Below are 13637 nucleotides of genomic sequence, written 5' to 3' on the forward strand. Positions count from 1 at the left end.
GGTAAATATTTATTTACCGTTCATATATCTAATAATAACCTTTCATTCATTTATTTTATGTTGTTGTTTTGTTTAGCATCAGATATGAAATTTTCTGTAAGGAATGCAGTTGGTGTTCTTAGCGATGTGTACCAGAAGGAAGGATTGGTTGCCTTGTGGAGGGGTAATTCAGCAACGATGGTCCGAATCATCCCATATGCTGCTATCCAGTATGCAGCGCATGAACAGTACAAAAAACTCCTCAACACCCAAAATACACAGTATGTGTTTTGTCACCAGATTATAGAGTACCGAAGTGATCACGTTACAAAAAACTTTTTTTAGCATTTCAGCATATTTTATACCATATTGCGAAAGAGCATGATTAAATACATGTACCTCCACAAATAAAATTTGGTAGGAATCGATCCATGGGGCCATAGATATGGCCTCATGAATACATTGACTTCAGTGGGGCTAATTATGTATTCATGAGGTCATATCTAAGGCCCCATGTACCAATTTCCACTAGTGATGCTTGTAAGCAAGCAAGGGTTTGGTAATTTTTACTACACTTTGAATGAGCCAATCTGCACTGAGCAACAGATACATTTACCTGAATGAATATTTGATGTGTGCCTTCCTTCAAACTGCCATGGATTGCTTTGATGCCATGTACAATATCAATCTGAAGAATGCATTTTAACCTGTTTTAACTGGACTTATTCAGACTAAGTTTTTATAGCTGCAAAATGTCAGATTGGGGCAAAATTACAGAATGAGCAGCAACCACCTTTCCTCCCTTCCCCTTGTGCATTTTATAATACATGTACATACACACAAATTGCTCCAAAGAGAAGATTGGTTGATCAACACCATGTGTTAATCAACATATTTTTATATGTATTACAAAATTACTTAAAATCTTATTACAACAGATGTTTGAATGAAGGTTCTTGTTTTCTACTCTTCTTTCTTCTTAAGTATTTTTTTTTTGTGTGTTGCTTTCTGGTTAAAATATTTAGAATTAAAATCCTCTATATACCATCTTCTTCTGGCAGGAACCTAACCCCTGCACGACGATTTTTGGCAGGGTCTCTAGCAGGTGTTACAGCAGCTTCCTTGACATATCCATTGGATGTCCTCAGGGCTAGAATGGCAGTCACTCACAGAACAAGGTATGTTTAATACTCAGATAGGGGAAAGCGGGGTAAGTTGAGCATAGGGGTAAGTTTAGCCACCACCCCCAGGCCAATAATGAATGAGTCGGACATTATGGTGGTGTCATGTATTGATGACCCATTGCATAACCCCTAACCCAACCACATTGTTTTCAACTTTGAAACAAAAAGTTTTTTTTTAAAGGGAAAAATGCAAATATCAACCAACGTAAGAAAGTGTGTGAAATAGATAAGTGCTATATAATAAAGACATAAGAACAACATTGTTAGTCCAGGTATGGATCCTCATTCTTGTCATAGTCTTTTACATGATGGATGCATAGGAAATGTGTGGATGTGAAAATATCGCATTAGGTTCGGACTGGGGTAAGTTGAGCCATGGTAGTTCTTATGGTAATGTATATATAAACAAACAAAGCTTGAAAAGCCATCGATATGCAGGCAGAAAGAAGCAAATTCGCATGACAGTTCTTTTACTTTTAGAGGATGTTAGTATTTATAGAGAATTAGCAGGTGAAAGACTTTAAATTAAAAAAAATTACATGCTGGTTCTTCCCCCAATGCATTTTGTACATAGTTTTTGTGGCTCAACTTACCCCAGTAGGTGGCTCAACTTACCCCACAGATGGGGCAAGTTGAGCCATTTGACATCGTTTTTTTCAAAGGTGACAATGACTTTCAGTGTGGGAGTAGAAAGTTATATATAGGCAAGGCTCGACATTAGCGGTGGCCCGGTGGCCCGGGGCCACCAGAAATTCACCTCGGGCAACCATTATTGAAAAAATATTAAGTTTTGGTGGCCCGAATCGGGCAACCAATAATTTTCAGAATAGCGCAATTTTTCTCCCCATTTTGCACGCATTTATCAACTTTCTACAGTTCAAATTGCAAGCCAGTTCGTCATGCGCCCTTTTTGTTGATCTACACACAAACACACACACAAAATTGGCCTACCGCTATAGCATTAGGTAGCTTTTATCCAGCCGGCCGCGCCGGCCGGCTGGCGTGAGCTTTGCATGCTTCAAGCAGCTGTGAGTCAGCAGCCTATTCAGACTCAGGGAGCTGCAATACGAAATGTTGCTGCTAAGAAATCTTCCACAGAACTGTGAAAATCCAAGTCAAAGTCACATTTTACACCAATGAAATGCCCTTCTACAGACCTTTTTGCTAAAATCTGGTGTATCCTGATTATTTGCAAGCATTAAAAAGAGGAATCATGACCTCTCTTTTGACTCAAAAAGACCGATTTCCAAATGAAAATAATACACATAAAAACACATAGGTGAGTACATCACAGTCCCACGTGTGCATTTGTATGTATGTTGTTACTTGGTTTCTTTCGAAGCTGTGTCTTTTCTGGTCTTTTCTAGCCAAAAATAAACAGACAGTTACTTTCTTTCTTGTTTATAAATGACTTCTTAAACAACTCTTGAGAAAGTAAATACTTTGGGAAGGCATTTCATTAATATGAAATGTGAATTTTCCAACATTTTGGAAAATATAGGGAAGGAATTTTCTCACACTTTTTTTTTGCCGTTTTATTATTTTCTTTCATTTTTTTGACAGTGGTTAAACCATTTATACCCATTTATTAATTTTTAATGTTTTTCTTTATATTTTTCGGGCCACCAAACTTTAATATCGGGCCACCAAAAAAAATTATTTGAAGGTTTTGGTGGCCCGAATGGGCCACCACCAAAAAAAGTTAATGTGGAGCCTTGATATAGGTGAAAAATATTTCCCATGGATTGAATTTTAAGGCAAGGTATTTATTTCTACAAGATTATTTGTCATATCAATTCTAATATGCAAAAAGCAAAAAGTGTCAGAACTTACCCCGCCTTCCCCTACAGCTACCAAATCTCCCTCATTGTTTGGGAGATACCTTGAAAAAAAAGAATTCTGCAAAATTTATCAAAGCATTTTGCTGGTTCTCATATTAATCAACTACATTTTGAAAGATCTCCCAAATATTTCGGTAAAATTATAATTTTTCTTGTGCAGCTCTGATATAGAACAGTGGAAGCAAAGAACAAAAAAATATATATTTATTTTTTTCGAATTGATTAAGGTGAGAAAAAGATTGTAAAATAGAATAACAAAAACCCCTCCCAACCTACCCTATGCAGGCGCGTTTCCAGCATCAGATCCTACAAAGCATTTCAGGGCCCCAAATGTCTGGGGACAATAGTGACTCTATTATGCTTGTGCATGGGTCCATACATTTCTTTGTCAAAGTTGATGCTGGATACACTAGTGCTATTTCTCAGTGACCCATTACTTCCTTTTTTGGGGGGTTGGGTAGTCCTGGCAATCCTGTCTTGTAATTCATAATCTTAATCTGCCTCAATACTTGGATGGTCCTTCCTATTTCATGCATTTTCCTTATGTTCCATGTAACAATCTTTGTTTTGGTCAGAGAGAATTTGGTCCTGCACTTTCCTTCCAACTTTCACTGCAACTCAGGGTTAGGGTGCTTTCCATTTCCAGGTCTAGAATATTTTGGTATCCTATTGTTGATGCTTCTGTAACCAAGATGTTAATCAGATAAACCTAATTTACCAATAGACGATGTGATCCACAATAGTCCGCCCTCTTCCTTTGCACCTGTCCAGCAGGGGTGACCCCACCACTCGTACATGCTCCATCTCACTTAGCTTTCTGATTTAAAAAGGTTCACAAGCCCCCACATAACTGCAATGTGTGGACCATTTAACTGGACACACTGTAGTGTAAGAGTGAAAAATTGTGGAAATGATGTGAAACTGATCAAATTCATTTGTCTTTATTTAGTTACAAAGGGATCTTGTCAATGTTCCTAATGACACTCAGGGTGGATGGAATGTCCAGTTTTTACAGAGGTTTTCTCCCTACAGTACTTGGTGTTATACCCTACGGGGGCATCAGTTTCTTCACATATGAAACCCTCAAGAAACGACAAAGAGGTAAGTCATTCAGAGGATTTCATACTTTGAAATGCTCAGTTTCATTTTATTATGATTTTGTATATATGCTAACTCTTACGGTGTGAACCCAACTATGAAGCAACAGGCATTGGTAAATGTTATTGTAAAAATGCATTGAATAATGATTGCACTTGATTTACACTAATTCCAGTTTGGCCTATAAGATACATTTCACCATGCTATGATTAACCATGAACTAATTTATGTCGCATTTGGTTTGTGGGTGTTTTCTATTATGCTTGACTAAACTATAGCCATGAAAATGCTGAAAAGCACAAATGTAATAATGTACAGTTAGGTTTAAGTTAACCAATACTTATAGACCTAACTGAAAGTGTAATGTCAATATGTATGTTTTTGTTATTATTTTGTATGCTGTTGTATCCAATTCCCTTACCTATGTACCTTTGAATAATTTATTAACAAATTGATTCAATTTATCAAATTTATAAGACTTCTCATGAACAATTTGATATTTTGCACTATGTTTGCATGATTTTATGGATGTTTCACAGTTAAAATAAAGTCCATGTCATTTTCACCAAATTTTGCAGAGAGATACTTTGGTATCTATGCATTGTGAAATTGCAAAAATAATTAGGTTCATGTGCTTATTTTTTTTCTACGGGACTTCAAAGTCGCCGTATTTGAATGATATGAAATGTTGCGTAATCAAGAGAATTATGCCTCTCTTAGACCTCACAAATTCACCAAATGAGTTTAAATCATCTTTACCCTGTCGATATCTCATCAAACTTCATCAAAATTTCAGGATATGTAACTAAGTGGTTGAAGAAAGTCTTTAATTGGCAAAACTATATCTAGTTGGAGTCAGCAAGTGCCCTCATTTGACAAGAATGGTGCATACATGTAAACATCCAAAATACAAATCTTCAAAAGAAGTGAATCTGCTTGAAAATCAAGAAAGTATAGTTTAAGCTGCACTTTATTCAAAATCCATGTCATTTTCATCAAATTCGGCAAAATTGTAGAGGAATGCATTGCGAAGGTGTAGGGAAGTTAAAAATATGGGGTCCATGTGCTCGTTTTTAAACTATCAGTGTCCAAGGTGTTGCGAGTTGGCTTGAAAATCACCTAAAATGCGTCGAAAACATGCAAAAGTCTGATAATACCGTGTAAAATGCGAATGGTTCCGTAGTTCTGCTCCCAAACACTCAAAATCTATGTCATTTTCATCATAATCTCCAGATTAGTAAAGGAATATATTCTGAAGACGTTAAAATATTGAAAATATGGATTCCATGTGCTCGTTTTTAAATTATCAGCGTCCAAAGTGTTGCGAGTTGGCCTGAAACAGTATAAAATGTGCCTTAAGGACGTTCCACAGTTATGTTTGTGTGCAATATGATCTGCGCATAGTTTACACTCTGCGCGCTGACGTCACAATGGATGAACAGGTGATTAATTAGCGGCGGGTATGAGCTGATTTTTCTCATCTTCTGCACTTAAACTGCAGATCCGATGCATTATTTCATGAAGCTAAAAAATTGAATTATTCCATGGATCATTCAAAACAAATTCTCGACAATTTCAAAATACTTAACTCTGCAGTGAATCACGAATATTACCCCGAGTTTGAATAAAAGGTGAAGTGGTTTTGATTTTTTCTCTACATAGATACAAAGCATTTGGTGCATTTTTGGTGTTTTAAAAAGCACATTTGCTCTAATAAAAATGCTGATAGTTTAAAAACAAGCACATGAACCCCTATTTTTTAATGTTTGTACCTCTTAGGTATACCTTTCTCTACAACTCGGCAAATTTTGGTGAAAATGACATGGATTTTGAATAAAGTGCAGCATTTATTATACTTTTGTAGTTTGTTACTGAAATTTCACATTTTTTAGATTGGGATTTTGTTTTCCTTTACGCCATTTTAAAGAACTGACAGTGCTGTTAAACTTAAAATTGCAAACAAATAGCACTATAAATAGTTTCTCCATTCTAACGATACAATTATTAACTCTCTTGCGAAATTTGATGACTTTTTCATGTATTTTGACTGAGTAATAGAGGTTTAAACTCATTGTAGTTATCTTGGGCGGTCTAAAAATGCCAAATTCTTTTGAAAGCGCAATTCTTAAGAACATCAATTTGGGTGAACTTTGAAGCTCTATAGCCAAAAATCAAGCACATGGACCTATGTTGATTTTTGCACATTTCGAATATTATGGTTCTAAAGTATCTTTGTGCAAAGTTTGGTGAAAATGACATGGATTTCACTTTAACTGTGGAATGTCCTTAAACCGGCAAAAGTCTAATACCGTCCAAAATGTCTAAAATACTAATGGTTCCGTAGTTCTGCTCCCAAACATTCAAAATCCATGTCATTTTCATCATACTCTCTACATTACTAAAGACAGTATATTTTGAAGGCATTACAACACTAAAAATGTGGGGTCCATGTGCTAGTTTTTAAATTATCAGTGTCCAAAGTATTGTGAGTTAGCTTGAAACATAATACTGTCTAAAATGCAGATGGTTCCGTGGTCTTGCTCTCAAACATTGAAAATCTATATCATTTTTGTCTCACCTGCATAGCAGAGTGAGACTATGGGCGCTGCTTTTCCGACGGCGGCGTCAACACCAAATCTTAACCGAAGGTTAAGTTTTTGAAATGACAGCATAACTTAGAAAGTATATGGACCTAGTTCATGAAACTTAAACATAAGGTTAATCAAGTATCGCTGAACATCCTGCATGAGTTTCACGTTACATGACCAAGGTCAAAGGTCATTTAGGGTCAATGAACTTTGGCCAAATTGGGGGTATTTGTTGAATTACCATCATAGCTTTGAAAGTATATTGGTCTAGTTCATAAAACTTGGACATAAGAGTAATCAAGTATCACTGGACATCCTGTGCGAGTTTTAGGTCACATGTTCAAGGTCAAAGGTCATGTAAGGTTAATGAACTTTGGCCATGTTGGGGGTATTTGTTGAATTACCATCATATCTCTGTAAGTGTATTGGTCTAGTTCATAAAACGTGGACATAAGAGTAACCAAGTATCACTGAACATCTTGTGCGAGTTATAGCAGTTTTCAAAGTCAGCACTGCTGCTATATTGAATCGCGTGATGCAGGTGAGACCGCCAGAGGCATTCCACTTGTTATACTTTTCACATAGATACTTTAGCACCTGAATATTTCAAATATACAAAAATTAACATGGGCCCATGTGCTTGATTTTTTGCTATTTAGCTTCAAAGTTCACCCAAATGGATGTTCTTAAGAATTGTGCATTCAAAAGACTTTGGCATTTTTAGACCTGGCCCCATATTTGCAAAAAATGAATTAAAAGCATCTGCAATATCGCTAGGTTGTATATACTTTATTTTCATGAGAAAACCTACTTGTAGGAATAGAGTCTTTTGATCTACCAAGAATATCATTAATTACTTTCCAAGTTGTGGATATATTACCATTATTGTTTTCTATTCTATTCTATAATTTGAAGATGAGTCTTCAAATCGAATTGAATACACTGTACTGTGCTTAGAAATCTTAAAGTAAGTGAAATATAATTAGTTTTGGGAGTTTTGATAGTTGATACATTAAAGGTCAAGTCCACCCCAGAAAACAGTTGATTCAAATAAATACAGAAAAATCAAACATGAATAATGCTGAAAACTTCATCAAATTCGGATGTAAAATAAGAAAATTATTACATTTTAAAGTTTCGCTAATATTTTTCACAAAACAGTTCTATGCTCAACTCAGTAATATGCAAATGAGAGAGTCGATGATGTCACTCACTGTTTCTTTTGTTTTTTATTGTTTGAATTATACAATATTTCAATTTTTACGAATTTGACAATACGGACCTCCTTGCCTGAAACACAAAATGTTGAAATAATGGAATTCCTTGTGTTCAGGATAGAATGAAACTTTGTTTCACATGACAATGATGAGAAAATCAAAATATTTCATATAATAAAATACAAAAGAAAAATTGAGTCGGTGATGTCATCGATCCCTCATTTGCATACCGAACAGGATGTGCATATAATTGTTTTGTGAAATTAAGCAAAACTTTAAAATATTATAACTTTCTTATTTTACATCCGTTTTTGATGAAATTTTCAGTGTTATGCCTGCTTGAATTTTCTCTTTCTATGCATATCAGCTTATCGTTGGGGTTGACTTGTCCTTTAATTGATATAAGATTAGAAAAGAGTTTGATATTTGACAGATTTCGATTCAATGCAGAGGTGCAGAAAAAATTTGCTTTTAGAACAACCCTTGTCGGCTTGTCCTTGATAGTATCAAGTCTGTAAAACTTACTGTCTTCATGAATTTTTGATTAAAGTGACATTTCCTTTATTTCAATTCTTCAACAGAGTACACAGATGCTGCGGAGCCAAGTCCTACAGAAAGGCTTGCGTTTGGAGCAATTGCAGGTCTGTGCGGCCAGTCAGCATCCTATCCCTTGGATGTCATCAGACGACGTATGCAGACGGCAGGAATTACCAAGTACTCCTATGACTCTGTCTTGAATACAGGGAGGAACATTGTGCAGGAAGGTGGTGTGATTGGAGGCCTGTACAAGGGGCTCAGTATGAACTGGATCAAGGGACCTGTTGCAGTAGGAATCAGTTTCACAGTCTTTGACCTGACCTTGAAATGGTTGTCTCAGACATACCTCTTCAGGGATGATTCATAATCCTGCGCTCATGAGGAATCTATGCAGTGTGTGTTCTGTTCAAAACATCAGTGATTTTATCTTATTTCCAAGTTCTTATCTTCCTCGTACAAGATCTGTACCGCATTCTGTGCATCCTGCTTGCATGACCAGTCAAAGTGAAATTGAAAATAAGACTCCTTGGATGAGATTCATAAACAGCAGAGGTCAGTGCAGTTGTGTTAACAAATTTGTTCATTGTTCCTTTTACAGTTCTATATATGTCTTAATGCACAATCAGTTTGCATACAATGCATTAAAGGTTAATGGTGATACTGTTTCCTAATTGTCTTGGCCAGTTGCATGAAATTGACAGTAATTGGTTGTTACTTCCTAAGAAACCTTTAATTTTATGACAGGCTTTACACTAATTGTTGTTTTGTTGAGCTTCCTGTATTTGAAGCCTGGATGAAGCTGTTTGTTAAAAAAAGGAGTTTGATGCACACTCTTTGATCACAAATTGTCTTTTAAAATTACATTTTTATTTGATGTCTATTATAGTCTATGCAATCTTGTTATATGTAACACCATATCAGTGCCTAGCCTGCTCGATTACATGTGAATATGTAAAATAAATACAGAGCTGAAAGTCCAACTACTACAGAAGATGGACATTCTTTTTGTGCTTGTTATTTACACCGCATTCATGATAACTTGCACTCAATTATGATTGGTTTTTACTTTTTACCCATTGTTATATGGGATTTGTATGATCCCTGATGTACATTATCAGAATGTGGTTGTCAATAACAGTTATTAGTTTTCCATTTTACACAAAATTTGAAAACATGACCCACCCCTCCCCCTCTACAAAAAATGAATAAATAAATAAATGAAATGACTTGCTGCACACAGAGCATAGATATATATTATATTTATAATTTATTTCTGTCAAATCTAGCTACAATTTCAGTCGGTGGAATTGGAATATGGCACAAGGTTCCAAATCAAATGTTAAATCTTCAATAGAATTCCTTGCTCATCGATGATCACTTTGTTTGCCCTCCTGCCAAGATAAAAACGTTTGATCCAAAAGTAGCCCCTAAAAATTATGAAAAATGCCTATTTCAGCTAAATCTGAAAATGAGCTGTCTTGAGTTCAATATCAATTTGTAAAGAGACTATGGTAACACCAGATTTCAAATAGTGTTTTAGAATGAGAGATACATTAGATGATTTGTTTATCCTAAGTTATTTTGTAAATTCTATGGTACATTTTATGGTCATCCCATATATTTCTTTATCATATAAATGTAGTGCAATCAAATATACCATTTGAAGAGAATTCAGTTCATCCATTAATAGAAACACTAATTTTTCTTCATGAAGTAGACTGTCCTTGTATATTGCCAAGATAATTTTAAGGAAAATGGTACTGAACTCATTTACTACTTTATACTTAACAGAGGGGTATATTGCCAATTCGTCTAAGTCTGCCAACTCGTCCACTCACCACATGGTCTGCTTTCATTTAGTCTAATGCCATTCCGTCCATCAACATTTCGTCTAACAACCATTAGATGAATTGGAAATAAACCAATAGAGGAGCCACCCAGTTTCAGTTGGCAATGAATATAAACTACAATGTGAACATCATGTCCCCTCCCAACGTCAGTCACAGAATATTTGACAAGATTTAAATTGTACACACTTATTTATTTTTATAAAATTATTTTTAGCTCATCGGGATCGAAGGGCCAGATGAGCTTATGCCGTGGCGTGGCGTCCGTCGTCCATCCACAAGTTCAAAATGCTTCTTCTTTAGCACTAGGTGGTGATTCAAAACTTCCACACAGAAATCTGAAACTCATTAAATATGATGCTAATTTATGCACATTTTTCAAACTTCACATAAAATGCTTCTTTATTTGTTGACCGATTTTGATTTTTTTTTCTTCCATCTGGTAAAGCTTCATTGAGGTTCATCAAACTTGTACACGGGATTTTGAAATTTTGAGTAAAAATTATTTATGCTAATTTATATAAAATTTATACATAAATCACAGAAAATACCTCTTATTCTTTATTTGTTGACCAATTTTGATTCTTTTCTCTTCCATCTGGTAGAGCTGCACGAGGTTCACCAAAATTCTACACAGAATTTTGAAATTTTTACTAGAAAATTTTTATGAGCTTTATGTGAAATTAATTAGTGTATTTTTCAAAATTCACATAAAAATGCTTTTTCTTCTTTATTTGTTGACCGATTTTGATTTTTTTTTCTTCCATCTGGTAGAGCTCCATGACGTTCACCAAACTTGTACACAGAATTTTGAAATTTTGACTAGAAAATTATGCTAATTTATGTAAAATTTATTCATAAATCACAAAAAAATGCTTTTCTCCTTCATTTGTTAATCAATTTAAATTTTGTTTCCTTTATATGATAGCTCTAGGTGGGGATACAAAATTTCTACACAGAATTTTGACACTCATTAAATAAGCTAATTTATGCATATTTTTACATGTTTCGGAATTAGGAAGTGTAACCAGAAAAACATGAAAGTTACAATTACAGGTTTTGTCCAGCACTCACATTTAGGTTTTTTCCATCTTTTCTGCAACTTATTTTTGATAATTTTCTTAAATATAGGTATGATATAATGTCCTTTATTGACCTGCATTTAAGAAAGAGCAAAAATAAAGCTTTGGGAAATGTCATTCAAGTCTTGGAATTGCCCTCCTCGGGGTGACCAGACATCCCATATTTCCTGGGATCGTCTCGTATTTTGCTCCTTAGTCCCTCCATCCTGGCAAACCCCTTACTGGGATGCCTATTTGTCCCGTATTTCAGAATATTGAACAAAATATAATCAAGTATAGAAAAGTGAAGAATTTTCATCAAATAACCAACAGATGACAAAGCAGAGAAAACAATAAAATCTATTATCGTAAACTTTTGTAAGTTCTGCGGGGATTTTCTTGCTATCCGATATTAATGCTAATGAAAATTTATGTGTATGTTGTTATTGTTTTAGCTTATACATGTACGGCGCGTATCATTCAGCAGTGAATACTTCCGCCAACATTGTGTAGCCTTCTTTGTTGATTTATTTTTTATTACAACCTGCCTCGGTCGATCCAGTGTGGTCGATCCGCTTGTGCATCGTGCTTTGTCCCGAATTTCATTTTGTGAAATCTGGGCTACATAACCCAAAGATGAGCGATCAATCGCTAAATGAACTGACCAATCAATATCAATGTTACACGTGCATTTGGTTTAAAATACTGACCAGGGACCAATCAGTGCAGATCTTTCACATTTGCAATCCATCGCAAACCTTTGTGTTACGGAGCCCTGGTCACCCTCCTACAAAATCCTGATTTATCACACTTACATTTACATGTTGCGTTGATTTTAACAATTAACAGTACACTGTAGTCTTTATATGAAAAATGATGCTGACCATGGATAATAGCAGTGTTTTCCACATTGCAGAATTTCATCTAAATTTAACTACCGATTGAGTACATTTACTGTTGTGTTGAGTATTTTTGTTCCCAATTCCTGGTACAACAATAACAGACTTCACAGAGATGATAGTTCAGACAACTGCAAGCCTGTTGCAGAAAGGGGAAATCCCTCAGGATAATATGCTATGTTTAACAATAGGCCTATTAATGTTCATATTCATGTCATAGTATAACTGCTGTGCAATGGTTGTTTGGAGGGGGGACTGCTGAAGGGTATTGTCATGCCCATTGTGTTACCCTCAAGCCTGGCCCGTATTCTGAAGACACTGACAGGTTTATTAAACTTAGACCACGGTCTAACTCTGTGCTACAATTATAGGGAGCCAAAAACTCTGCTTATATTGTATATTTCTTGTGTTTACTATTTTGTTTCTTTTTCCTTTTATAATGAAGAAAAATACTTCAGTTATCATTCCCAGACAATTATGAACAATTTGGGTTTTTATGAGTTAATAAATTGAATGTATGCTGTAAGGGATTGGTTCTCCAATTGGCTCTCCATAGTTAAACCACAACTTTAAACCAGGGTTTAATTTAAACCCAAGTTCAGATTACGAGCCTATGTCTTGAACATTCAAACAGTTCGTATCGTCAATGAACCAAATTGAAATAAAGTCTTGCTCTCTAAGATAGACTAGCAAGGTGAGATCTACATTTAGCATTTAACAGAACAGCTAACAACAGTTAGCTGTGGTGTGTTCAATTATTTTCTTCAATCACAATTGTAATGAAACTAATGTTAAATTACAATTACTTTTCAATAAAATTACATTTTTGTCTCACCAGCATAGCAGAGTGAGACTATAGGCGCCGCTTTTCCGGTGGCGGCGTCAACACCAAATCTTAACCGAAGGTTAAGTTTTTGAAATGATAGCATAACTTAGAAAGTATATGGACCTAGTTCATGAACCTTGGACATGAGGTTGATCAAGTATTACTGACCATCCTGCCTGGGTTTCAGGTCACATGACCAAGGTCAAAGGTTTTAGGGTCAAATAACTTAGACCATGTTGGGGGAATCAACATCAAAATCTTAACCTAAGGTTAAGTTTTTTAAATGTCATCATAACTTAGAAAATATATGGATCTAGTTCATGAAACTTCGACATAAGAGTAATCAAGTATCACTAACATCCTGTGCGAGTTTCAGGTCACATGACCAAGGTCAAAGGTCAATGAACTTTGGCCATGTTGGGGTTATCTGTTGAATTACCATCATAACTTTGAAAGTTTATGGATCTGATTCATGAAACTTGGTCATAAGAGTAATCAAGTATCACTTAACATCTCCTGCGAGTTTCAGGTCACATGACCAGAAACAAAGGTCATTTAAG

At 35.4% G+C, this 13637-nt stretch overlaps 1 protein-coding gene across 4 annotated transcripts in view; it reads left to right on the top strand.

Annotated features, from left to right (window-relative positions):
* LOC129257206 (mitochondrial coenzyme A transporter SLC25A42-like) overlaps nucleotides 1–12636 on the top strand; it is a 32368-nt gene extending 19732 nt beyond the window's left edge. For 3 of the 4 annotated variants that reach the window (XM_064097088.1, XM_064097090.1, XM_064097089.1), the window contains exons 5-8: nucleotides 77–260; nucleotides 1041–1157; nucleotides 3954–4105; nucleotides 8489–11157. In XM_064097088.1, coding sequence (XP_063953158.1) covers nucleotides 77–260; nucleotides 1041–1157; nucleotides 3954–4105; nucleotides 8489–8811 — 776 coding nt within the window. In that variant the 3' untranslated portion in view covers nucleotides 8812–11157. Of the gene's footprint in view, nucleotides 1–76; nucleotides 261–1040; nucleotides 1158–3953; nucleotides 4106–8488 lie in introns of all 4 variants that reach the window. The other variant, XM_064097087.1, reaches the window with a different exon arrangement.
* Nucleotides 12637–13637: the final 1001 nt, after the last annotated feature.

This window comes from Lytechinus pictus, chromosome 3 (genome assembly GCF_037042905.1).
Source record: "Lytechinus pictus isolate F3 Inbred chromosome 3, Lp3.0, whole genome shotgun sequence".
Taxonomy (NCBI): Eukaryota; Metazoa; Echinodermata; class Echinoidea; order Temnopleuroida; family Toxopneustidae; genus Lytechinus; species Lytechinus pictus.